Source organism: Galeopterus variegatus, unplaced genomic scaffold, assembly GCF_000696425.1.
Source record: "Galeopterus variegatus unplaced genomic scaffold, G_variegatus-3.0.2 Scaffold68, whole genome shotgun sequence".
Classification (NCBI taxonomy): Eukaryota; Metazoa; Chordata; class Mammalia; order Dermoptera; family Cynocephalidae; genus Galeopterus; species Galeopterus variegatus.
This window is the reverse complement of record NW_007726179.1, coordinates 986,057-1,013,997: the sequence shown is the minus strand read 5'-3', so window position 1 is coordinate 1,013,997 and position 27,941 is coordinate 986,057. Positions and strand designations below refer to the sequence as shown.

The 27,941-nt window shown below is 35.9% G+C and overlaps 1 protein-coding gene across 1 annotated transcript in view; it reads right to left on the bottom strand.

Annotated features, from left to right (window-relative positions):
* The window catches only part of LOC103594396 (receptor-type tyrosine-protein phosphatase kappa), a gene marked incomplete at its 3' end in the record, with an annotated part of 459,087 nt that overhangs the window by 225,489 nt on the left and 205,657 nt on the right, over positions 1-27,941 (bottom strand). Inside the window, exon 3 of the mRNA XM_008577608.1 lies at positions 25,487-25,758. Within this exon, the coding sequence (XP_008575830.1) occupies positions 25,487-25,758 (272 nt within the window). The remainder of the gene's footprint in view (positions 1-25,486; positions 25,759-27,941) is intronic.

The window sequence follows — 27,941 nt, the reverse complement described above, 5'->3', positions numbered from 1 at the left end:
GTCACAGAATAAACAAGAGCCTATAGAAAATTTCACGCAGGAAGGACATAGTGGAAAAGGGGAATGGATATTTTTATATTAAAATATGCTCAGATAATATGTTGAGAATACAACACATAATCAGCATACACTTCTAAGATCCAAAATGCGGGGACCAGGTTCACTGCTTGAACTAGGTTGATTTAAGTTTCACTCAAAGAATCCCGTCAACCTCCCTCCTCCGAAATCAAGTGATTATCATAAGATGGAGGAAGATAAGCTACGAAACACAAGAAGTTCAAGAAGGCCCACTTTAGGGCAGTGTTCAGTCTATAGCTTAGTAGGATCTGAATAATTGGGAGACTGTTAAAAGGCAGAGTCTCAGGCCCCACCCTACACTGATGAAATCAGAATCTCCGGGAGGAGTACCTATGAACAGAGCTTTTAAAAAACCTTCCAGGCCATCCTATATACAGTGAGGTTCGAGAAGCACTGCCGTAGGACAGAAGTCAGCAAACTTCTTCCTAAAGGGCCAGAAAGAAAACACTGAAGGCCTTTTTGGTCCATATGCTGTGTGTTACAACTATTCAGCTCTGCCATGGTAGCATAACACCACCGTAGACGATAGGGACAAGAATGAGCGTGGCCATGTGCCAATAAAACTTTATTTGTGGACACTGAAATTTGATTTTACATCATTCTCACATGTCATGAAATATTATTATTCTTTTTTTTATCTTTCGCATTTATTTAAAAATGTAAATACCATTATTGGATCATGGGACCCAATAAAAACAAAACAGGCCACAGGCCGTATTTAACCTGCCAGTTGTAAGTTGCCTTCCTCAGCTGCAGGATATGGAAAAGCCATAGGGCAGGAACAGATTGTAAGTATCTCTCAAGGTGAATATAAAGCAAAAAAATTTTTTTAATTGGTCCTGAGAAGGAAAAAGAGGATTGATTTTTTTATATATGTATAGTAATTAAACTGAAAGGCTCAGAAGTAAAGGCAATGATATACTCACACCTGGCCAAAGAAATGATTAAAAGATGCAGTGATGTAATTTAAGTGGGGGAAACTGGGCTTAGATTGGAACAAATTAAATAAAGTACTGAGTACAAATCTGTTCACAGTAGGCAGTTTTTGGTTCTTACTTCTTATTCTTATATATAATCAACAGACCTAAATCCTAATCCTAGCTCAAGCAAATCCATCTGGGTAATCTTAGGCAAGTTAGTTTCTCATGTACAAATTACAGTGGTTGTTTTAAATAAATCTTAATTCTCCAAAATTAAATTTTTGGGGATTCTGAAAACAGGGCATATGCAGAGCCAATACACGTCAGGACCCTATAAAGTCATGCAATTTCATTCATGGCCAGTAGGCTACACTGTAGCAATTATTTATAGCTCAGTGTTGTAAACATTAAGACAAAAAGTTTAAACTTACATCCTTATAGAGTGTGCTGTAAAGAACATGAAAAGCCACTAATACCACCAAAATAAAGTTGCAATTAAATTTATCCTCTATTGAGAAGCTTCCAATGATTGGCCATGCTCTCTGGGTAAAAGCCAGATCCTTCCAGTACAAGTTTCTAAGTGTCCTGACCCAGTCCCCACCCTGACCTCACCTCCTCCTGTTCCCCCACTCACTGCTCTCCAGCCACAGCGGCTCCTCCCTACTCCTGGGCAGGCATGCTTCCACCACAGGGCCTTTGCCCTGGCTCCTCCCCTACCTGAAATGCTCTTCTAGTAGATAGCCATATGGCTTATATCCTCATCTTCTTACATCTTTACTCAAGAATCAACTCAGTGAAGCCCACCCAGACCATTCCATTTGAAATTACAACCTGTCCTCACCTCTCAACTTTAAGCATATTCAGCCAGCCCCCACCATCTGCTCTGTTTTCTTTTCCATAGCTATTGCTTCCATCTAGTCTCACCTGCTTATTGTTTTGTCTCCTGTGACAACCACCATCTCCCCCTAATAAAAAAGCTGCTTCAGAGTAGTGACTTACTTGGGTTTTTTTATTCACTGGTACATTGTAAGTACCCAAAACAGTGCCTGGCATGAACAAGAGTATTGAAAAATATTTTTTAAATTAATAAATGAATGTTTGTCTTAATGGAAGGTAAATATCACTATTTCTTTTTTAAAATTAAACCATAAAATACAGCAATGATCCAATTGTAAAAAATTTTATATTCACTTTTAATATGATTTTTTTTCCAAAATAGTAATGTCTTTAACCACATTATATATTTTAGATATTAAAATCAGAAATTTTAGGGGTGGGTGGGGAAGAACTCTCAAAAGTCTCAGAACTGAGGACACCAGAGGTGGGAAAGGGGAACGGATGGGGTTAGGGGGAAATTGGTAAAGGGCCACAAAAAAATGTTTATACTGTGCAATAATTTAAAAAAAAAAAAAAAAGAAAAGAAAAAGAATTTTCTTTTCAGTTTCCCCAAATGCCCTATGCTTGGTGCTAAGTACACAAACCAAAATACTTTTCATCATTCTCAATGTTTTAAAGATAAGAGATAAAGTACGTATCACATCAGAGGACAGGTAAATGTTGCATTTTAACTGTAACATAAGATAACACGAGACGTTCAAAAGCTTGTAAAACACAAAAATACACTACAATTTCAGACATATAGTATCTTCATTTTTCAAATAATATTATTTTTATCTTTTAAGAAAAAAAGCAATTCTTCAAATGCACATCTAACTATCATAAATACTAAATGAATACATTTATTTAATTTGTCCTAATATACATACTATTTGAGTCCACTTTGTGAAGTCACCATTGCTGATGTATTCTCTGATAACTAGACTGCCTTGTCTCCACTGCTGGAAGATAAAATTACTTTATTCCTCCTTTTAGGGTAAGACAATTATCTCAGTGATTTATGTTCTAGATCTATCTAAGCTAAAATAAAATGATTTATATTTATTGTCATGCATGCTACAGGTAGATTATTTTGTAGCACATTCAAAAACTGGTCTTCTACTAGGAACAGAAGATAATACAGATAACTTTATTCTAAGTGCTTAGTACTACATTACAAATAAAGAAACAAAAACAGCAAATCTAAAACAAACCAAAAAAGCTCCTCATTTTGATAAGAAGTTAGGGGAAAAAAAATAGATTATCCTCTGCCCCAGAACTACCTACACTTCCTTTGTTCTATTTAGTCTATTTATTCAAAGCATGTTTTTGGAAGAAGTTAAAACCAAAGTCTTCCATGCTAAAGCCAAGAAATCCTTTTAATTTTATCTTCTTTGAGATTTCTGCAGGATTTGATAGTCTGACCTATGCCCTTCTTGAAACATTCTCTTCCTTTAAACTTCCTGTCACTCAAATTCATGGTTTTCTCTTAACTCTCTGTATCTCTGTTAACTCATTGTATCTCTCCCTTCTCTGGCCCCTTTGCAGGCTCGACTTATTGGACTCTTCTATAGATTATCATAAATGTTGGTGTTTATGAGACCTTCTTATTACTCTATGTATTTTCCCTGGGCAATACTAGCTTGTTCTGACTTCTATCAGCACCGTAGTGCTGATGAGTCCCAAATCTGTTTCCTTAGTTAGGATCTTTCTCCTAACCTTTAGGATACCCAAATTATGAGTCAACTCCACATGGCTGGCCCACAATCACCTAAATCAGCATCTTCCATGCCCCAAACTTCCAACACACACACACACACACACGGGCGCACACACACAGACATGCGCACTGTCTCTCTTTCTCTTTCTCTCTCTCCACCCTCTCAAATAACCTGTATCTCAAAAAACGGTATCAAAGTCCACTACACTTGCACAGTTAGAAAACTGGGCATCACCTCTGCTTCTTTCCCTAAAGGCACATATCAAATAACCCTTATCTGCTATCAATTCCATCTCCGGCCATTTCTGAAATCAACTGACTCCACTCAGTGTGCATTACAAAAGGACTATTTCAGGCCCTCCATCCCTATCTCTGACCCGAACTACTACCATTGTCTCCTAAATCTGCAGGCCACCTTCAGTAATGCCTACTGTCTCCACATTCCCAACTAAATCTTCCAAAGTTAGCCCTCCATTTTTGTCCACTGCACTCTGCCCCTAGATTCACTGATACTTTTTACTATAGATCCCTATTACTGGAATTAATTGAAAGAGTCAAGGTCTCTGGTCAGTCTATGGGAAGATGCCCCTGGGGAGTGGAGGGCTATATGTGTGAAGGTGTCCCTATTGCTGAACAGCAGTACAACGAATAAACACTTGAAAATCACAGCCATTAGTGTATTAGTCCTATTATATTTCTTATCAATTCTCTTCCATGCTACTGCCTGGGTTACTTGTGAAATGAAATGATTTTACATGGGTTGATAACATTCAATATTAACATGTATTACTACTATAAATCATGGATTCTCTAAGTAGATATAACACTTTACTACCTCTTTAAGCTAGAAGGCTTAAGTTAAAGCTGCGGCATCAAGACTCATTACTTAATTTTATATCATTAAAATAAATTGTTCTAGCAAATTTCTCTTTCTAAAATGAAAAGTTTTTCTTTAAAACACTTGGACTATTTTTACCTAGAATTTAAATAGCTTAAGATTTCCACAATGATTGCAGTTCCAAGAGCTGATTATCTCAATTACAACACTCATTTAACAATTATTTGAAGTCTAGATACCTGTTGAAACAATAGAACAACAGAAGAGTTTACCTTACAAAGACAAAAGCTGCACTGTAGTCAGAATGAAACACAGCCATGGAAGATCCTATCACAGCCCATGACTTATGCAACTCTGGAGCACTAAAATTACTCTGAAGTGTGTTCCATATTTTGCCTGTGGCTTATTTAAAAAGACGAAGAGAGTGGCGCCAGTGCCTGCTGCTCTTCACTGGTAAACTGGGGGTGATATAAGAGCTCTTTCCACATCATCTTGCCAAGCAAAACCAAACTAAAATACTAAGGAGGAACACAACTTCTTTATCAGAGAAAAGGTTTTATGATAACCCTCAAAGTTGTAAGTCTTCTTTAATTAACGTTATTACTGAATATGGCATCATTTAACACTACAGAGGCAAAACTTTGCCAAATTTATTTTAGCTTTGCCAAATTTATTTTAACTGATATAACAACCCATAAAAATAAAAAATAAGTAATTTCAATGGATGTAAATGTTAAAAACACACAAAATATCCTTTTAATTTGACTTTACAGGGAAAAAAAGTTCTTTGATTATGAAATGCAAAAAACAGCTAAGTTATCTTGAAAGTAGTTGAACTTGAATAGAAAGGAAATTCAGGCTCACTTGGGCACCTTTTTGTGTGTGACATGCACAGATCATGTGGTCTCTAGGAGTCTCCAAAGTCAGGGGGTTAGATAAAATAATCATTAAAGCCCTTCAGATTAACTCTCCCAATTGGTAGATGAATTACTCTACTAATTGGTTAGTTTAAAAGCCATTTTTTTAATCTCTACTAAGAAACGTGACTGTGCACGAAGAAAAGCACCTCAAGACTTATTTGTTCAAGAAAATTAAGAATGCTAAAATCCCAGGGAACTCATCTTAACATACAGTCAGTATATGCTCTATATTTCTGCTAGGAGGACAGTAACAGGCTGATAATCTAAAGGGAGAAAAAAGACAGGAAACATGTTTTCATAAAACAAAACTTGTGAGAAACCAGTCATTCTAACTCAAACATAGTAATTTAAGGGATGGCTTGCGTAGTACTACTCAGAAAGCTGTGGCAAATTGTAGGTCTCTCTTATGCCTATTTTGCTACTTCTATATTTCTTTTCTTAAATAAAACTGTTTCTGGAGGTTAAAAAAAACAAAGCTCTTTATGCTACTTGTCTTCTAAGTATTTTTCTTCTTGATTGCTATAGAGGAGAGTTAAACAGTAAGTCTGAAAATAAAACAAGTTGATATGCTTTTTAGTAGATTTTTGAAGAAGTAATTCCCTTTTTAAAGTTATCATTTCATTGATTTATTACTGTAATTTTACTGTGGGCCAATTAATATCTGAAATAAAGCTAACTAAGAAGAGGCTTGAACCAGATTTTCTCTTTAATTTTTCTCTTTTCCTAGTTTACATGAATCACCAAATCATACTGGATTCACCTTAGAAGTCATTAGTAGCTTTGAGGATGTAAAATTTCCCTTTTTCGGTAAAGAGGTCACTAAAATAAAAGACTTGAATAGTTAGTATAGGCATTTTCACCATGACTTGACTTGTTTATAGAAAATTGAAAGGAAGAAAACAAGCCCACGAAAGTGTTATGGCATTATTTCTATAGTGGTACTACTTTTCTCTGTCTGAGAAAGTCAAGAAAGATACAAAAAAAAAAAAAAAAGGAAAGAAATCAAGAAAAGCAAAAGCAGAAATGAACCATTTACAGTTAACACAGAAAAAAATGCAAGTAAATTTAGGAAGGAAAGATTCTCCTTGCAGATCAAAAATTCAATCTTTCAGAAAAATATAGAATCTGTCAATTAGCCTAAATAAAACTCAACTTTTTCATTTCTGCCATAATAAAATCAATAGCACTTTTAAAATCCTGATTCCCCAAATCACATATTAAAAGAATTCACCAAAGAGAACCCAAGTACAACTTCATTGCATAAAATTAGTATCTTTCTAATAATCAATCCAACAATATTTTTTAATTATCTATTATGTGCTAGATGCTACAGGGAATGCAAGAAAATATAAGAACTGGTACCTTTAGTTTAAAAAATAAAATTCAGGAAATTTATAAGAAATTTATAATTCAGTTAATCATGAATGTCGAAAGAATAATAGGATGGGTTTTGTTTAGACTTGCCAGGAAGTAGAATAATGGATACAATGGAATGAGCTAATAAATGAAAACAAAAAGCACAAGAAATTTCAATGAGAAACTAATTTAGGAGGAAGATGTTATAATAGAATATATGGCTGTAAAGCAAAGTTGGAGCTAGACAGAAGAAGAACTAGAGAGAGCCTTAGGGACTAGACACTTTAACATGACAACACTAAGGTATTAATAAAGGTATCTGAATTTGAGAGAATCAAAATCTTACTTTATAAAGATCTAAGAAAGGAAAGGACGGTCCAGTAACGCCAGATGACTCATGAAAGTCAAGGGTAATAAGGACTTGAAAAAGTTAGACATCTCAGTATGTTGAAACAGTCATTTTCAGATGCTTAGAAGGACTAACAACCAAGCATTAAGGTATAAGGGAACAATTTGAGAGGAACTAGAAGCAGTAAGTGAAAAACACCCTTGGTCTGGCTATGAAGAATAAATGTACAGGACAACAGTGCAAATTTTTTTAGCTGGATGAAAATTTAACATGTTTGCAGAGAAACAGGTAGGCATCAGTGGGCACATGGTATATACTAGGGTGGCCTGGGAAAAAGAACCAATGATGTAGGAGAAAGCAGATAATCGTGGAGATTACGTGTCACTTCTAAATAAATAATATAATCTTGGGCAGTAAAAAATGATAGAGTTGCTATTCCCTATATTAAATGTCTCATCACTCGACAGTCAGAAAATGCCAATAGGTCATAAATTCCCATCCTGCTACAGAATGGCTTCTTAGTTTAATTTTCTCATTCCTTTTTAATTCACCACAAAGTCTAATCCAGTTGAGCACTCACTAGACTTTTTTTAAAAATAAGTCTTATTAAAGAGTATAGTAGAGACATTCCCACTTCTCTTAGCCCTGGTCCAAGGACAAGATTCTTTCCTAAGGAGAGAACAGAACTGCGGTTACTAGAGGTGGGAAAGGAAGAGGGGGAGAGGGCTGGTGAGAAATTTGTTAATGGACACAAAGAATGCTTACATTCTGTAACGATGAATATACTAATTATCCTGATTTGATCATCACATATTGTACACAGGTATTGACATTCAACTCTGTACCCCACAAACAAGTATAATCAATTATATTTCAATAAATTCAATAATTTTTTTGATTCATTAAAAATTTTTTTAAAAGGATGCTTTCCTACTACAGGTATACAGGCCTGCTTCCCCTTGGACAGGAATGGTGAGTAAAGGTTAGGACGCAAATGAGACCTCGTAGACCAAAGCAGAAGGCAGAGAGGGCTGGGAGAATCCACAGTCCAGGAGGAGTCACAAATCTTTGAGGATCATTCAAACAGTAGAGAAGTGCCATAGACCAGATGTAGCAGTCCTGATCTGCAAGCTGGGCTTAGACCCAACATAAAACAGCTTAGACCTACTCTCACTGGAGTAGCTACCTCCATAGTCTGTTACATTAGAAGCTGTAATTCACTTCTCATTGGCCTGTTTGTATTGCTGAAGGAGAAAAACTTTATAATACTTAGGAATTAAAGAACTTTTGTGTGGCCAAGTTGTAATAAAAAGTATAAATGTCACTCTAATTCATATTTTCCAAACTCCCTCCAAATTAAGATATTCAGAGCATTTTATATTTCTCCTTTTTCTCAAGGTTAATAAATAAACATCATTTCTTAATAGAAAATTTGCCATTCTCAGCCTAGGACCAGTCCACTACCTCCAAGCAATATGATCACAAATAATAGTTTAAGTCATCTCCCTTATCCACTGTATATATAGTAGTAGCCATGAGACTGAAAAAAAAATAAAATTAAAAGTTCCAGTTTCTGCTTCTACAAACAATTGTCATCCATTTATATGATGGCTAATAAGAGATGTATAGGTTCTGGACAATGAACACCCTTTTCCTTTCTTTTTTTTAAGCTTGGTGAGCTACTCTGTCTTCACCTAACAAGCACCATGTTTTATTAAGTTAGTTATAGATGACTAGGCTTATACTTGAAGAACAGAGGAAGCGAATTGTGCCTTCTTTCTTTCTGATTTCCAGTCACTCCACACAGTAGCTGATACATATACATGTTCTCAACAGGTGTCGATGATCCGTTTGTTAGAAAGGTGTATGTAGCTGAGGTGAGAGGATTGTTTCTGCAACATGAGCTCTCTCTGAACTAGAGTGGAATTCAAGGACCAAACCCAGTTCAGGACGTAAGCTCTTGACAAGGTAGTCTGCTGAATTTAAGTTAGCACAGTGATAACTAAGAAGCAGTGGATAACTTTGCCTCCTGTATGTTCTTCTAAAAATAAAAAAACAAAGCAAAACAAAAACCCTTACTAAGACAACTCCAAAAACAAATTCATTTAAAACTGCTGTACCTTATAATTCAGGCCCATAACTAAATAACTCAACTGGCTCCAAACTGGGAAGCAAATGCAATGAAAAATGCAGAAAGGACCTTTGCTACATCACAGAGGCAGCACATTGACAATTTTCAGAGGCTAGCAACCCTGCAAAAAGGAACTCTCCACATGAGCAAGGAGCTTCCTGCTGCTAATCAATAGGGCACTCCTACTTGTATAGTAAGTGAATGCCACTTACTAACTGGGTTGCATTAAAACTGGCAGGTCCATTTGTGAACAGCAACTCACTTTATTTTCCAGGAGAGATTTGGGGAAGTAGAACGCCCTTTTATGGCACAAGGAAACTTACTTGGCATATGCAACACAGAACTTGTCTGATTTGGAACCACCAGCACATAAAACAAATAAAGGATTAGAAGGCGCCCAGGTGTAGGAGATTAAGGACTTAACAGGCACATAGAGGAGAAGAGCATCATCTGGATAAGGGAAAGTTCCCCAGTGATGCCAGCAGAAAGAATAAGCATAAATGAACAAAATTTAACAATTCTGCTGACAAAGGAAGAATAATCCTTCAATAGACTTTTTTTTTTAATGAGTTTGTCTGCCAAAACCTGATTACCTTTCATAACGAATAACTCTCTCCCTAGCAGAAGGGGAATGAAGTAACAAAAATGTGCCTTGCCCCCAACAGGTCACGACACCCCCCAAAAAAATTTTTTTTAATTGAAACACAGTTGATTGTACGAATCTGTGGGGTACAGAGTTGAATATCAATATCTGTGTGCATTTGTGATGCCCCTTTGAGCTGCTGAGCTCAGTCATAAGAATGACTTAAAAATCATCACTGTCATCACACTGCTCCGCTGATTAGCCTCTTCTGAGTAGTCCTGGATCATTTAAAAATCAAGTAAACAGATAAATCTTGCAACCCGGATTTGGAAGTTTCTCCGTAACAGGGTCCCACCTATTCAATGTAATTTATCATTCCTCATTTCAAAACTCCCCACTTCAGCCAGTGTGCCTGTCTCCTTACACAGTACATCACTCCCATTTCTGACCACCTCAGGCTTCTATCTATGCCTTGTCATTGAGAAGCCAAAACTGTCTTTTCCTCCTGCCTTTACATACCCACAACCAGATCAATTTTTGTCTGACCACCAAACCTATGTATTTCTCCCTTCTTGGAGCTCCTAACAGTACTGTTTTCTTCACTCCTTGAGACATTTAATTGAAAAACAATAAAAGGCTTCCAATATGGATGTTTTATCTCCCTCAGAAGACATTTTTCCCCATTGTTTTATTACAGCATTTTCAAACATATGTAAAATTATAGATATTTACATAATCAAACCCCATTAAACCATCACCCACCATCAAAAATTATCAACACATGAGCAACTGCCTTAGAGGGCTATATATACTTTTTCCCTAAAGAAAAGCATAAAATTGTTTTCATACTTCTATGTTTGAATTCTCCATGGGCCTAGTGATAAGCGTACAGTACAACACAATGCTTGGTTGCAGAAATGAATTGAAATTCAGTTCATCAAAGTTCTGAGCTGTCTCTCAAGTATTCAGCTCACTTCATCCAATCAATTCTTGCATAATATTGGGGCCCAGAAAGCGATACCCTAAAGTGAAGGCCTCAGAAGCAGCCTCTAAAGCAAAGTTTTCCTCTGACTGTCTCCTGTCCTCCTATCTCAGCCTTATTCTCCCCTGAGGCAAGCAACAGAATCCAGAACCCCTCTTCTCCAAGGCAGGTAACAGATATACTCTAATCTTCCCCACTGCCTTTCTGTCTTTGGGCGAGCCATAATGAAACTCCCCAACCTACCTTGTCTGATTGTACGTCATAAGACCCCTATTCCAGAAAGAATCCTCTGCCCCATATCCTGGAGGAATGAAGGCTGCACAGAGAGGCCAAGAAGAATCTGAACAGACAGGCCTTGCTGGGTTTCCCCACTCGGTCTATTAGCATTAGATCACACCTTTCTTGTCCAATCACATTTCTATACTGCTATGCCTGCCTCAGAGAACCTAAGCATAAAAATGGGCAGTTTTCCCTGTATCTTTAGGTCTTCATTATGAATGCTCCTGTGTCACATAAAACTATGATATAATAATAAAATTTGTTATGCTTTTTCTTCATATTAATCTGTTTATTAGGTGATTTTTCAGAGGGTTGAAGGGGATGTCTTCTCTTGGCCCCTACAATAGACAACTCATAAAACTGTTCAATGTTTTTAAAGAAATATTAACAAATAATATTAAAGAATAATTCTCCTGAGAAATTTTATGGGTGTGAAATAATTATAACCTTACTCTTGCATCATTATGGAATATCTGATCAGCAAATCAAATTCTTTTGACACCAAAACTGGAAAATCATTATCAATAAACAGTCTGGCATAGTAGAGAGGAACTAGAATTCCACAGTTTCAAGAAGAGATGTAGCCCAATTCTAGCCAGCAATGTGACCTTACACTAGTCACTTTTCCTCTCTCAGTTCTTAACGCTGAAATAAAAATAGTTGTACTGTTCCCAGTGCCCAAATAATGTTATTGTGAAGATAATTTTTTTTTAATTTATCAAATTGATCTCTAAAATACAAAGCATCATATATTACATTGCCTTTATGGCATACCCAGATCCCTTTTTGAAGAGGATCTATAATCCTTTTGGGGGAACAACACATAAATCTATCTGAAATTTAACAATCTAAATTTCTAATTAGCAATGTAAACAATGCAGACACAAGGAGAAGTGAGTGGTCACTGAGTGTTAAGGTGTTAAGCAAAGGATTCATGGTAGAAGTGAGTGTAAAGTTGGGTCTTAAATGATAAAAAGAACTTGGACAAGGGAAATAAACAAAGGCATTTCAGGAGATAGCTATATCATATGTAAATTCACCAGAAAAAAAAAAGTGCCCAAATTGTCTAAAGAACCATTAGAGTATTTTTACTAAAGCAGGTGGTATCTGTAAAAAAATAAATGATAATAAAAAGATTGGAGCCATTGACTAAAGCTAAATCATGAAGGACCTCAAATAATAGCTAAGTGTTTTGACTTTATAGGAAACATTGACAAAAACTGTGGAGCTCAATATCAGCAAATTAGCATCCCAGGAAAAGTAATTGATTTATAATAGAGGTAAAGGAAAGGGAAAATAGTTACAAAACTGTTACCATTATCAAGATGGGGCACAATCAGAACTGTGAATAGAGAGAAAGCAGTAAAAAGACTAAAGAAGAATATAAATTTGGAGCATGTATGAGATGAGACCAAGAATGAGTAAATAGGATCCTTTGATAAAAATTCTCTAAAAGCAGGGCTGGCCTGTTAGCTCAGTTGGTTAGATCATAGCCTTATAATGCCAAGGTCACAGGTTTGAATCCTATTACCTGCCAGCTGCCCCCTGTCACACACCCCCAAAAAATCCTCTAACGCATTCAAACTCTTTCCTTGGATTGCAAAGCTCCACATGACTGGAATCTGCCCATTTCATCTTGAAAAAGCTAACCTTTGACCACCTTGCCTGTCTGTGTCCCTCCATAATGTCAATCTCCTCCCATATTTAAGGCCTTGTATTAGCTGTTTTTTCTCTCTCATGCATTTCCCCTGATCTGTGCATACGTAGTTCCTTTTTGTCACCCAGATATCCAGTTGAAGGTCACTTCCTCAAAGAGTTCTTCCTAGACCACCCAGTCCAATGTGGTTTCCAACACTAGCTCTCACATTGGTCTGTTTTAGTTACCTGCTTAGAACTTATTGCATTCTGACTTTTTTTCTTATTTATTTATTTATTTATCTGGGTTCCCACCCTCCCACCCCCAACCCCTAGAGCAGAATTCCTGGGAGAGCAGGAAACTTGAGACTTATTCAGCACTGTCTATTCCCAGAACCCAGAAGAGTGTCTGGCATGGATTAGGTTGCTCAATAAATATCTGCCAAATCAATAAATAAATGAGTCATTCACAGCAGTGTCAGAGAAAAAGTCAATGTTGCTGTTGTCCTCAGGGGCCCATGTCTTCTTCAGGCATGGATTATTTCACTTCTCTTAAGTGCTGTGAAAGAATCCCAAATCTTTTCAATTTTGTCTCTTATTTACTTTGCTGGTTCTAATTGGTGTCTGTTATTTGTAAGTAAGAGCTTTAAACAAACTACTTTGCAGCTTTCATTATCTCCTAATAAAACATGTGTGTAATGAGTAGACTAGCTATCAACCCATATCACTGGGACTGAAACTCAAAAGGTCCCACAACATAATCACTCTATGAGCAAGGAAGGAGGCCTTGACCAAATGGACTTGATATTAAAAATGGCAAATGACAGCTAATCCAAACCTTTACCCAGTATACAAAATGGGCTCTACTTTATTCCCTACCACCATTAAAAAATAAATTTAAATGAAACCTTCTTGGGGGGCGGGGACTGGCCAGCACAGGGTACTGAATCCTTGACCTTGAGGCAAGGTCAAGCGCTCTAACCAACTGAGCTAACCAGCCAGCCCTCTGCTACTTCTAATTCTCATGCAACATGTCACAATGCCTAATATAATATACATATTCGATAGTTACTTGGTTACGTTTATTGTTCTGTTTACAATGGCCCCCATGTCTCCCTTCCCCGCCTCTCCCCAGAAAAAAGGGAAGAGGGGAAAAAGAAAAGAGAAAACAAAAAAATAAATAAAGAAACAGCAAACAAAATAAAAATACAGAAATCCATCCTGGTATGGGCTACATTAACTTCATCCCTTTATAAGCCTCATATTACTGAAGTTCACAACCAAACCAGAGTGTCTTTTAAAAAATATTAACCTGGAGAACCACTGTACTTGTTTCCAAGTATTAGATTTGTACTATTGTTGCAAAATGCCAGGATCTAAAGACATTTAGGTCTGAATGAAACTTTGTTCTCTAGGTATTAGAAATTTTTCATTCTTTATTATTTTACTGAATTATTATCTAGTATAAACTTATGACTATAGATCTATTTTTAAACATAAAATGAGAATTGATTTACTGCTTCCAGAAAGCTGAGAAGAATGATCTTTTAAAATATCATTCAAAGAATATTAAGAATCTAATTCTCATCAGGGAATTCCAGTGGTGTGTGCAATGGTTATTTATAACTAAATGCAAAAATAACATGTAGCAGCTAGTTTTATAATGACAGCTTTTAGAACACCTTTTGAAAATCAAGACAGCTAAAATTAACTATAAATTGCCCACTAGATTATATGAGTAAAATTTAGTGTCCAGAGTTTGTTTTCCTTTGTAATCCAACTTATGTTACTAACGAAATAATTAGATTCTGTATGTTACCTAAAGAACAATAAAATAGATAGTCTACAAATATGTCAAACATTTCCCTTATGTTTCCTTCCTACTACACTTTCAGTTGAAAAACTTGTACTAAAATAGATAATTGCATCCTTTTCCTTTTATGTTTTAAGAAATGAGACTGAAATCACCACAGCATAAAAGTTAAATTTGAGACAAAAATATAATGTCACTCATTTTTGTTTTTCCCTTGAAGAGCCAATATTTTCTTCGCATACTACATGTAGACTAAAGTGAAGAAAAATCAGCCTTTGAAATGAAAATGGACAGAGAGGTCATATAAATTTAAGCTGTACAGAAACTGGAAAGCCCCCCCAGAACAGACCATTTCTAATTAATGATCAAAGTCTGCGGACAAAATTTAACTGAAGAAGAAATTTATTTTAAATTGTAATCTATATTGTTCTTATAGGACATAGTACAGTATTATGGTACTGTTGACAACACTAAACTGATTAGAACAAAATAGTTCTCATATTTTTTGTGTTTGGCTATATTTTTTATCTTACTACATGAAGATCAGCTCAATAAGTGTATGCTAAATAATTAATAAAGAGGCATGTGAAACAAGGAATCAGAAATGTGTTGATTCAGATTCAGCAAGCTGAATTGAATGCAAGTTGAGTGAGGAAGCAAAAAATCGGCATCTCTTCTACTTCTCTTTGGAGCATCTGTCTTCCCCATTCCCCTTGATAAAACAAACTCCTGGGGGGAGGGGGGTCATAAATTGAACAAACAAACAATGCCTATCTCCCATACTGCTCATTATTTTTCAAACAGTTATTAAGCCAAAATTGAATTAATTTCATGGAAATATTTCTCAAAAGAAACCGTGAAGGGGCACTGTGGCAGCCCCTGCTAACCTGAGTAAAAACAGGTATGACTGACCAGAATAACGACAGACTTCTGTCATATACTCACAATAATTCCTTTGTTAACTGCCAGGGCTCCTATTCACTGGTTTACATTTATTTACACAACTATAAGTTTTATCAAAAAATCAATAAGAACAGAGTTTTAAAGTAACAGTAGAACAAACGTTTTATAAGAAAAGGAAATCACCATAATGAATCAGGAAGAAGTCACCCTCGTAGAGTTATAAGTTTTAAGAAAACAATGACGATAATATGAGCTTTTCCAAATCCATTTGGGGTATTTTAATTACAACAAAGAGAATCACGAAGATTAAAAAGCAGCAGCAAAAAAGGCTGCTTTGTTAATAGCCCATGAAACAGAAGGTATTTTGCCAGTGTGAAAATGAGCCACGGTTGCCATAACTAAAATAAGCCTACCTAGTTGTGGCTAACTTCAGAAGTCACTGATATGGCTAAAGTACACACTTTTAAAACCCAGACTAAATTACTAAAGAAGAAAAAGGGGAATAATTTTGACTCACCACTAAATAACCAGCATCTTAGTCCATGTATAAAAGTAAAAAATTTTTACTTGGTACTTGATCAAATATTAAATTAAAGATGACATGTATAAAAGTACCCAGCCCAGTGTCCTACACATGGCAGACACTCAACAGATCATCTTTCTTTCTACCCTCTCAGTCTCTCTGATCCATTGTTTTGCAGCCTATTTACATTTTCAAGTATACAGGTTTGTCTTCTCTCTCCAACTAGACTGAAAACTACGAATTGCTTCATTCATAGTTCGATATGGACACTTTTATTTCTGCCGTCTCTCACATGTGCTAATATGTGTGGATAGGTGGGATTGCTTGAAAGCTCAACAACGATGTGACATGGTATAGTAGGAGGCTTTTGGCTACATAGTGGAATACTCATCTAAAAGTTCTTTAAACAATAGTCTTTATTATTGTTATTATCATTTTGCCTGAGAGTAGGACCAAGGTTCCTTTGATACTTTCTTCTGTCACACTCTTTGTCAACTATCTCCTTCCTCACAGTTACAAGATAACCACAGTAGCACCAAGCTTCATGATCCTAATACAACATGTCTCTCTTTTTATCAGTGAGGAACATCTTCCCCAGAAATCCCCTGGCAGACTTTCATTCAAAACTCATTGACCAGGGGCCGGCCCGGTGGCGCACTGCGCTAGTGCGCCACTTGGGAAGCGCGGCAGCGCTCCCGCCGAGGGTTCGGATCCCACATACAGACCAGTTCCCACTCACTGGCTGAGCGAGGCGCGGGGGCAACGCCGGGGGTTGCGATCCCGTTGCCAGTCCCGGTCCAGTACGGGGGCGACACTGAGGGTTGCGATCCATTGCCGGACACGGAAAAAAAAAAAAAAAAAAACTCATTGACCAGAATATGTCACATGGCTACCCTACCTGCAAAGGAAACTGTGAATGCAAGCAGGGTGTGAGGGAGTCCTGCCAATATGGAAGACCGTGAGGAGAATGACTACTGAATGGACAAATAACAATATCTGCAACACTGCTATGTTTATAAATGACGAAATTCATCTAGAAGATACATAAAGGAAAAAAAATCTTGCTGCCCTCCTTTCTAAAGTGGGGCTCTATAGATGGATGAATGAGGACAAGCAAAAATTGGAAAATTGGAAGAGTCCCAAAAGCTATGACAGAGAAGTGACATCCCCCCTTCCTCACTCTTTGCAGGGATAGTTCATGAGCATGCTCTTAATAGCCATTTTGCCTAAAGATGAATAGTCACTTGGTTTTAGCCCCAATCATCTTAGATCCAAAGCCAGCAGGATCTCTGGAGTATAACAATCTTTCTCTTGGCAAAATATCAGTACAATACATGTTAATGTAACCCTTTAAAAAGGAGACAAAAAGAGAAAATCTCATGCCCATCCAGGTCTAACATTTTTTCAAACCGATGGAAAATTTAAAAAGAAAATGGATTGCAAAAGTTCTGTTTTTGCTTCTTGGTGAATTAGAGGGGGAGCGGGAGGTACTTTCTGCTATACTATCACTTTCCAATATCTGGCCAAACCCCTGTAGTTTTCATCACGCATCATTTTTGTGATTAATGATGTGCACCAGTTAATGGAAAACAGCAGATTAGGTTTCCACTAATAGTTTTGCAAGTTATGTACGTCGTCTGTCTGCCTCATTTGGTAACAACCTTGCTGTTCAGTAAGAAAGTAATGGATTTAATCTCAAAGCAGAAAGAACTAAGTTTTATACATACAAGACAGGTCAGATTTCCAGAGTGGAGAAAATTACACTTTTAGAGGGGTGTGAGTCTTCAGATGAAATGTAACACTGTGATAATACCTTGTAAGGATTTTGTTTTGTTCTTTTTACCTCTATTTAGAAATAAATTTAAGAATCTATAATACGTACTTGTGGCCTATAAAAATAGGTAGAATAGCATATTAAAACCATGGCAAATAGTATGAAAGTAATATAATAGTTTACATAATTAATATACTGAGCTGAAAAGACATCTATTGTTCTGAACACACTAGCAAGAAAAAGTTCCTTTTATATTAGTGTATCACTGTAATGACTGTCAAAAAACGAAATTTTCATTTGCTTGTTCTGCTTGACTATAGCAAGTGTTGGCTCTGAATAATTGTGACTTAAGAAAAACACTGTGGTACAATGGGAAGCATACTAATCTAGAAATAAGAGAAATCAAGAGGCAAGAATTCTAGGCCCATTTCTGCTTCAAATTACTTTGGAAACAAAATCTATCTTTTGTTTTCACTTTCTGCACCACATTTTATATTTACCTCTCTTAAGTCATTTAACAATTGCTATCGTATTTCAAGTTATATCTATGTACAACTCACATTTCCTATTTGCCCTAGGCTCCTGAAGAGCAGAGTCCACATCTGCTTTATATTTTTATCTCCTACAGTGCCAAACTAGACTGTGAGCTTCATGAGAAGAGGGACTTTACCTGTATTATCGCAGGGTTGATAACTGATAGTAGGTGTCTAATACTGGAAGTTTCAATAAATAAAAAACCTAAAAAGAATAGCATGCTTTCAAAATAAAGGAAAATGGAGATATTCTTTAAGGACCACACCAAAGTAACTAATATCAACAATTTCAAAAGGAGAAACTAAACAGAAAATACATGGGGAAAATAACTAGCAATTTTGTCAACTAGACCAGAATTATATCCTCCCTCTGCCAAAAAAAACCTAAACTGAATCTGTCGATGGCTCTCAACACCTACTAAAATTTCCAATCACTTTACCCTTGTGATTTTCCCTGCAAAGTCTTTATCCTGTCCATGTTGACAATTTCCCATCATCCTCGAGATAGAATTCAAAGACACCTCCATGAAGGTTCTCTCAATTCGCCTGAACAGAAGAATAATCTCTCTGTTTTCTAAACTTCCAACAGAGTGCATCTGTGCTTCTCTAGTAAAATATATCACTTAAATTAAGTGATTTACTTCATGAAACCCTGCAGACAAGGCTAAGAACAAAATTAATTGACTAAAGCTTAGGAAAATATGGAACATAAGGTTTTAAAAGCAATAATAACACTGACCTTTGTAGACAATTCTTTTTTTACTAGGTATTTTTCACATATATTAATTATGTATCACAATCTGCAATATAGTAAAGTTTAACTTGTAGCAATTCTAAGCAAGCAATATTTGAGCATTTACATTTTGGCATAATTTCCCCCCAACCCTAGGAATAGTAAATGTGCCTTTTCAGCTAATTCTTGAGACAAGTTCTAGAACTTGATAAAGCAAAGAATATGCACTTGGACACATTTCTTTTCTAAAATGTAATATACCAGAATGACCTTGGCTGTATACATTTAATATAACTGTGCCTGAGAGTAGAACACAGGCAGGCTTCTTCCATCCTTTCTTTCGTCACCCTCAGTTTGTCAACTATCTCTTTCCTCGTAGTTACAAACATCACGTTTTCATGCAACACAGTCTCTCTTTTTTTTAATAAGGGAGGAACATCTTAGCCCTGGCAGACATATAAAAGGTGGCTGGAATGAAAACTACCATCTGCCATTCTATATATCCAGTATTCTCATCTACTCAGGAGTTGGGCCAGCTTTAAAGAAGAAAAGTTATTATCAGAACAGGTATTTACATGAACCATGCTAAAAATAAAGTTAAAGCATAAAATACTGTATTAGTCTGTTTCTGCTCCTCATAACAAAATACCTAGAACTGGTTAATTTAGAAAGAAAACAAAATTTATTGCTTATAGTTTCTGAGACTAGGAAGTCCAAAGTCCAGGGAACACAGCTGGTGAAGGTCTTGGTGGTGGTGACAGTGATGGCAGGGGTATCACATTGTGAAAATGGTGGAGCAGAGAGAGCAGAGAGACTCTCTTCTTTTAAATCCCTCAGAACCATTCTCCTGACCACCATTTTTAATCCATTCACTACTGCACAGTCCTACAATCCAATCACCTCTTCAAGACTCCATCTTTCAGTTACCTTAATAAGATTTCCCACCCTCTTAACAGTCACAGTGGGGGCTAAATTTCTAATACATAAAACTTGAGGGACATTATACAAGCTTCAATGAGATTTGGGGGGACATAATTCAATCCACTACAAATACTAAATAATGAAATCCAAAGGGTCAATTTATTAATTAGGTTGGTCTACAATCTGAAGGTAATTTATCTTGGTAAATCTAATAAGATGTTCTATGCAAAATTAGACGTTTTACAGGGGTCACAGCTGAATTCTTTTATGGTCAAGGTAATCATATGTTATTGCTTTTTTTCCCCTAAGGACAAATTTACGTTCTTTTTAAATTATTTTTTATTACAAAAGATTTTCAAAATATTTTTACATGAAATATTTCTGGAATCTTAACAAGTTGTTTGAGCAGGTTTAATCAGAGAGAAAGAAACCCCAAACAGTAAATTTGTCACTTAATAAGGCAAGGCTGAAACGTACCTCTACATATATATGAAGTGATCTTTTTCTTACAGAAGATCAGAAATCAAGCCTCTAAATTTCCCTAATGGAATCTCAAAATGGACCTCTGATATCTGATATTTAAAGCAATTGAATTTATCTTTAAATACTGAGAATATCAGCACCTAAAAGTCACCTATCGAAAAATTCCACCTTGTTTTGCCTGCAAACAAGCTTTTACCAAAAACTAGACAGTTATTTGATTTTGAAAGCTATCAAAAATGCATGGGATCATGTCATCTGCAAAAAAATATTCTGACTTCCTCCTTCCAATTTGGAAGCCCTATATTGCTTTCTCTTGCCTTATTTTCCTGGCTAGAATTTTGAGTACTATGTTGAACAAGAGTGGGAAAAGTGGGTATCTTTGTCTTGTTCCAGATCTTAGAGGAAAAACACTCAACTTCTGTCCATTTGGTATCATGTTAGCTGTGGGTTTGTCATATATGGCCTTTATTGTGGTAAGGTACATTCCATCCATACCTAATTTGTTGAATGCCTTTATCATAATGAGATGTTGGATTTTATCAAATGCTTTTTCTGTGTCTATTGAAGTTAACATTTTTTTCCTTCATTCTATTGATGTGATTATCACATTAATTAATTTGTGTATGTTGAATCATCCTTGTATCCCTAAGATGAATCCCACTTGATCATGGTGAATGATCTTTTCAATGTGCTGTTGGATTTGGTTTGCTAGTATTTCATTGATGATTTCTGCACCTATGTCCATTAAGTCTTTTTCTGGTTTTGGTATGCGGGTAATGCTGGCCTCAGAGAATGAATGTGAAAGCATTCCCTCCCCTCCTGTATTTATAACATAGAAAGCCCTCAAGACTCCACCAAAAAATTACTAGCACAAATAAATGAATTCAGTAAAGTGGCAGGATACAAAATCAACACACAAAAATTAAAAGCCTTACTATATGCCAATAACAAAATAGCTGAAGAGATCAAGAAAGTAATCCCATTCACAATAACTACCAAAAAACTGAAATACCTAGGAATAAATTTAACCAAGGAAGTGAAAGATCTCTAAGAAGAAAACTATAAAATACTAGTGAAAGAAACTGAAGACACAAATAAATGGAAAAATATCCCCTGTTCATAGGTTGGAGGAATTAATATCATCAAACTGTATATACCACCAAAAGCAATCTACAGATTCAATGCAATCCCTATCAAAATACCAATGACATTCTACATAAAAATAGAAAAAACAATTTTAAAATTTGTATGAGACCACAAAAGACCCCTTATAGACAAAACAATTTTAAACAAAAAGAACAAAGTTGGAGGCATCACACTACCAGACCTCAAAGTATTCTATAAAGCTGTAGTAAAGAGCATGGTACTGGCATCAAAAACAGACAAACAGACCAGTGGAACAGACTAGAGAGTCCAGAAATAAACTTACGCATTTACAGTCAACTGGTTTTCAACAAAGGTGCAAAAATATGTATTGGGGAAATATATAAGAAAGACTTTTCAGTAAATGGTGCTTGGAAAACTGGATGTCCTCATGCATAAGATTGATACTAGACCCCTATCTTTCACCATACACAAAAGTCAATTCAAAATGGATTAAAGACCTAAATTTAAGACTTGAAACTATGAAAGTACTAGAAGAAAACATAGGGGAAATAGTACACAAAATGGGAATGGGCAGCACTGTTTTGAACAAGATTGCAAAGACACAGGCAACTAAAGCAAAAATAGACAACTGGGACTACATCAAACTAAAAAGCTTCTGCACAGCAAAGGACACAAACAACAAAGGAAAGAGATGATGTACAGAATGGGAGAAAGTGTCTGCAAACTACACATCTAACAAAGGGCTAACATCCAGAATACATACGGAACTCAAACAACTCAACAGCAAAAAAAACAAGTAACCCAATTAAAAAATGAGCAATAGAAGAGATATAAATGGCCTACAGGCACATGAAAAAATGTTTTAACATGGATAATCGTCAGGGAAATGCAAATGAAAACCACAATGAAATATTTTCTCACTCCAGTGAATGGCTATTATCAAAAAGAAAATAACGAATGCTAACAAGGATGTGAAGAAATGGGAACTCTCCTACACTGTTGGTGTGAATGTAAATTATTACAACCATTATAGAAAACGGTATGGAGGTTCCTCAAAAGCCTAAAAATATAACTACCTTATGTCCCAGCAATCCCACCACTGGGAATATACTAAAAGGAAATGAACTCAATGAGACATCTGCCCTCTCATGTTCATCCCAACACTATTCACAATAGCCAAGAGACAGAATCAACCTAAATGCCCCCTAACAGATGAATGTTAACAACAACAGCAGCAACAATAAAAAGCACTGTGATATATATACATACAACGGAATATTATTCAGCTATTAAAAAAATGAAATCCTGTCATTTGCAGCAACATGGATGGAACTGGACATGAAGTTAAATGAAGTATAAGCCAGGCACAAAAAGACAAATTCCACATGATCTCATTCATATGTGGAATTTTTTTAAAAAGGTTCTCATAGAAATAGAGGTAGAATAATGGTTACCTGAAGCCAGGAAGGGAAGGGGGCAGGGGAGAGGGGGAGTGTGGATTAAGGGAACAAAGCTACAGGAAGATAGGAAGAACAAATTCTGGTGTATCAGGCTGACTAGAGTGAATAATATTATATTGTGTATTTCTAAATAGCTAGAAAAGAAGATTTTGACTGTAACTGTGACAAAGAAAAGATAAATGTTCAAGAGATGGAAATGTTGTCTACCCTAAGTGAATCCTTGTACATTATATGTATGTGCTGAAAGAACACACTGTACCCAACAAATATGTACAATTAAATTTTAAAAGTAAAAAGTATATGGGAAACAATGTTTTTTTCATACTATTTCCCAATAGCAAAAATGCTTATGTTATGCTGGTTGTTTTCTAGTAATTGAAGTACAGGTACAATTAGGTAGATCTAAGTGATTGAATTGATGAAAACATCAATCAAGCAAGTTAGTGAGAACTAAGCACATCATTTAAAAAACTCTTATTTGCTTTCATTGATTAAGTTTTATAGGTTAAGGAAAAAGATATAGAAGAAAAATAATCACTTACGAAATGATCTATGGCTCAATCTTAATCTGCAACAATGACATGTTTACCCATAAGAGTCCATGTATTCAGTCATCTTTTTCTCTGACACGACATCCCCAAAAATATCTCACTGGCCAGGTTGAAACTCTCACACGGGCTCTTTTTGCACTACTTTCTTGAACAGGCACATATAACCTAGAGAGCTTCGTCATGCAAAATGAGACTGAACAAAAAACTATTCATTTGGTTTAAGGCACTGTAAGTCAATATTAGAATTAACATTTCAGTAATATGTGCCATAAGAAGACGTTATAAACAACAATAATCCAAAGATACATCTTTAAAATTTTAGGAAAAATAATTATATGTATATCATTTCTTATTTTTGAAGGAAAAGAAATATGCCATATACACACAAGGATACTTCAAAAAGTTCGTGGAAGAATAGAATTAAAAGATAATACAAATCTTTCCATGAACTCTGTAAAGTCCCCTTGTATTATTTGTCGGATTTATCAAAATCTACTTCTACATCCATTTTTTTTAAAGTATAAGTTACAGTTTGATTTTGTAAATAACTATCTACACAGGTAACAAATAGCAAACAAAAATGAATATAGGCAATCTGACTCCAGAACCCACATTTTTAACAATTTTGCTAGACTGACTTGTCATTTGGGGCTTTAATGTGTCTTATGGAAATGAATCTGTCAACAGCTTTATTCTGCTGAATCAGAGCTTCTTTTCAGTGTTATGTTAAGCTCCAATGACAGATTCTCATGAAATCAGTATAATGACAATGCATTGTGAAGGTGACCCAGAGATGACAGCCATCAACCCACTGTTAACAGAGATGAACCCACCGATCTTGCAGCCAATGCTCTAACATTAGTTTCATACAATCCCACCCATTCACCTACCACATACGTAGTTCTCCCGAAGCTGTGGGTTCTGAAAAAGCAGATGGCTCTCCTAGACAGGAGAGAAATATCCTTCTGCTCAGGAATAATTGAAAAAACTAGTATCTAATGAAAATCCATTGAAATTGCAATAGACAAATAAATAACACTAAACTGAGAACCTTACATGTGGAAACACTCTATGATGTACCAAGCTTTTAATAAAATAGAAAAACCAACTCAAGGCAAAGCAATTAAAACAAGGCATTGCTTTTTTCCCCTGAGGAATAAAGACAAGCCTAACCTGTAGAAACAGATCATTTTTTAAAAGCAGAAATGAAACTGTTATGAGCTTATATACTACTCACGGGCCATCATAAAATACAGTTTTACATAAATGCATTCTCATTAGGCTCTATAACAAGCTACAAATAGGCAAGTCTTTTAAAAGATTAAATCTCGAGGTCTAACACAAAAGTCGACTTTTAAAAGGATAGCTTCCTGTTATCAGTGATTGAACCTCACAGTGAGGGTTAACGAACAACTCTACAACCTGGAAAATGGACATTTTGTTAAACCATATAAACTCAGTCACACAAACATAAAGTGGGTATTGACACTATTCGTTGCCTGATTTAGCCATAATTAGAGTAAGCATATTTGTGGGGGGGGGGGACAAAACTAAAGATATTGAGAACAGTTTGTCTCTTTTTGTTTGCTTATTTTATACTCAAAATATAAACAATTAATCAAAATGCCTCCCCTTTAAGATATTTCATGAAACACTATTTCACATTTATCTTCCAAATGTTATTTTCCAGAAGTCACTAAAAATCAGTCCAGTCTGAATATTACAGTCAACTCAAAAAGACGATTTCTTTCTGAACAAATTACCTGTCAATCAGTAGCTCTTTGTCAAACAACCAACGAATTTTGGACCTACCCCTACTTTTTTCTGTAGGTAGAAACAGTTTCCCTACCTTGAAGGTTTTATGCCAATCTATTGAAACACTTCCTCAAGAACAGAGTTAGGGGAAGGCAACAGGGACAATCTGTCATAACTACAGGGTAAGTATTTATGTCCAAATATTACATACAAGTGAGATCCAGTGACATCAAAACAAAAATCAGAAAAGCACAGATGATTACCTGATATTCATTGGGCCAAAAGGTGCTCACTGCTAGCTCAGCCCGAAGCCAGTCTCTACCCGTGAATCCAGTCACATTCCAAATTGGATTGGCAAGAGGTCCTTTATTTACCCTAACTAATATGTTCAGTGTGCCGGGGTTCGACCCTTTCTGGCTGTACAACAGGTAACTGAAATCAATGCAGTGAGTGTCATTCTCCTTCATTGTAGGTAGCTGCAGTCTAGCTTTTTCTCCAGGGTCATGATCTGAAGAGTCCACTATCATATAGGAACCTGAAATGACATTACAAATAATAAAGCTAAATAGATATAAGCAAAAGGGAATCTATAACAGGAAAAAGATATCAATTCATTCTGAATATTAAATTTAACTCAAAATTTAACTCTAAAAGACTCTGCTTCCAGAACAGAACCATAAAACGACAGCAGTCAACTAAGTCGGTGAATTGAATTCCTACAGTTTACAGACATTGTTCAAAGTACACAACATGTATTAACTCACTTAGTCTCATGGCAACGTGCTGTTATCCCTATTTTACAAATTAGGAAACTGAGACACAAGCAGTAACTTATTTAAAGTCATATTGTAGACCAGGCAGAGACTGGTTCAAACTCAGATCTCACTCTAATAAATCTCTGGTCTTACTAAACAGAAGTCTTTTAATATAAAATGAACAAACAAAAACAATACCTTATTGGCCTGGTTTACATAAAGTGTGTGCCTTTTTTTTTTTCTATGCATAGTATTATTACAGGGAGATGGGCTGAGAGGCAGGCAATGGGAATCATTTCTGACTTCAAATACCAAGATTGTCATCTATACAAGTTGCGTGACTGACCTTTTGCAATATACTAACCACTTTGAACCTCAGTTCAAAGAATAAGAATACTTTGTAGTGTTAGTGTGAGGGCTAAAGTTAAACATTTCTACAGCCGAGAATTGGGCACATAGTAAATTCACCCACTTGGAACTGGGTGAATTTAGTTGTCCTCTAACCACTACTGCTATTGGCCTCAATTCTGCCACAGTCCCAGTGCTCTTCTAGGACTGCAAGATACCAAGTTTGAAATCACTAATGTACTCCACTCCCTTTGATTTAAAAAATATTCATTGGTTATCTATTATGGAGAAACACAGAACATAAAGAGCCCAATCCTCACAACATTCACACAAAGACTTGACATTGCAGTTAAAGGTCATGTCACTACAAAATGGGACTTGAACACTAAGCTGCTAATATTAGTCTGAGAACCTCTCCAGAAAAACAACCAGTTGCTCTCATGCCACTGGATTTTAACAGAAACATATATTGCAAAATTGCAAATATACCTATTTATCACATTTAAGGCAGAAAACAAATTTTATTGTAAAACATCTTTTTTATATATATAGGATGCAATTTTAACCAAAATTTATTAGGTGTACTGTTACAGAACCCAGTGTTACAAGGGTTACACTCGATCCTCTCTTCCTGACAGCATGTGGAATTAATCAATCCTCTGTATTCCCTCCCAAAAACATAACTTGTACCCATGGCATATTAAACACTCAATGACTACTAGTCTAACTAGTTCGAGTAACTCCTAATAACAGGTTCAAATTATGGCAGAGAGGAGGGCTTCACCTATATAAGAAACTCAATTTCAAATCTTTCCACTTGAGTGAGACCCTATGGTTCAGGGCTGTTTTGAAGATTTCATATAACACTTTAATACAGTCCAAGTACACAATAAGCATACTATAGTGATAGTGACATGTTACTGTTCAATTTCCTAGTCCTCATCTTTTCTTGTAAGCTGCAATTCTTTTTTTTTTCCTTTCGTGATTCTCACAGGTGGCACTTTTTTTTTTTAGCCATATATATATATATATACACACACACACACATACACTTGGTATAGCTTGCCAGAAATAAGTGAGTTCATTTTTTTTTCCAAATTTTATATTATTTTGTCAATATACAATGTGGTTGATTATTGTGGCCCATTACCGAAACCTCCCTCCCTCCTCCTTCTCCCCCCTCCCTCCCAACAACCGCCTTTCTGTTTGTTTGTCATATCAACTTCAAGAAATTGTAATTATTGTGTCTTCTTCCCTCCCTCCCCCCAGTTGTTTGTATATTTATTTATTTTTAGCTCCCACAAATAAGTGAGAACATGTGATATTTCTCTTTCTGTGCCTGACTTGTTTCACTTAATATAATTCTCTCTAGGTCCATCCATGCCATTGCAAATGGTAGTATTTCATTCTTTTTTATAGCAGAGTAGTATTCCATTGTGTAGATATACCATTTTTTTCTTATCCATTCAACTGATGATGGACATTTGGCCTGGTTCCAACTCTTAGCTATTGTAAATAGTGCTGCGATGAATATTGGGGAACAGGTATACCTTCGACTTGATGATTTCCATTCCTCTGGGTATATTCCCAGCAGTGGGATAGCTGGGTCATATGG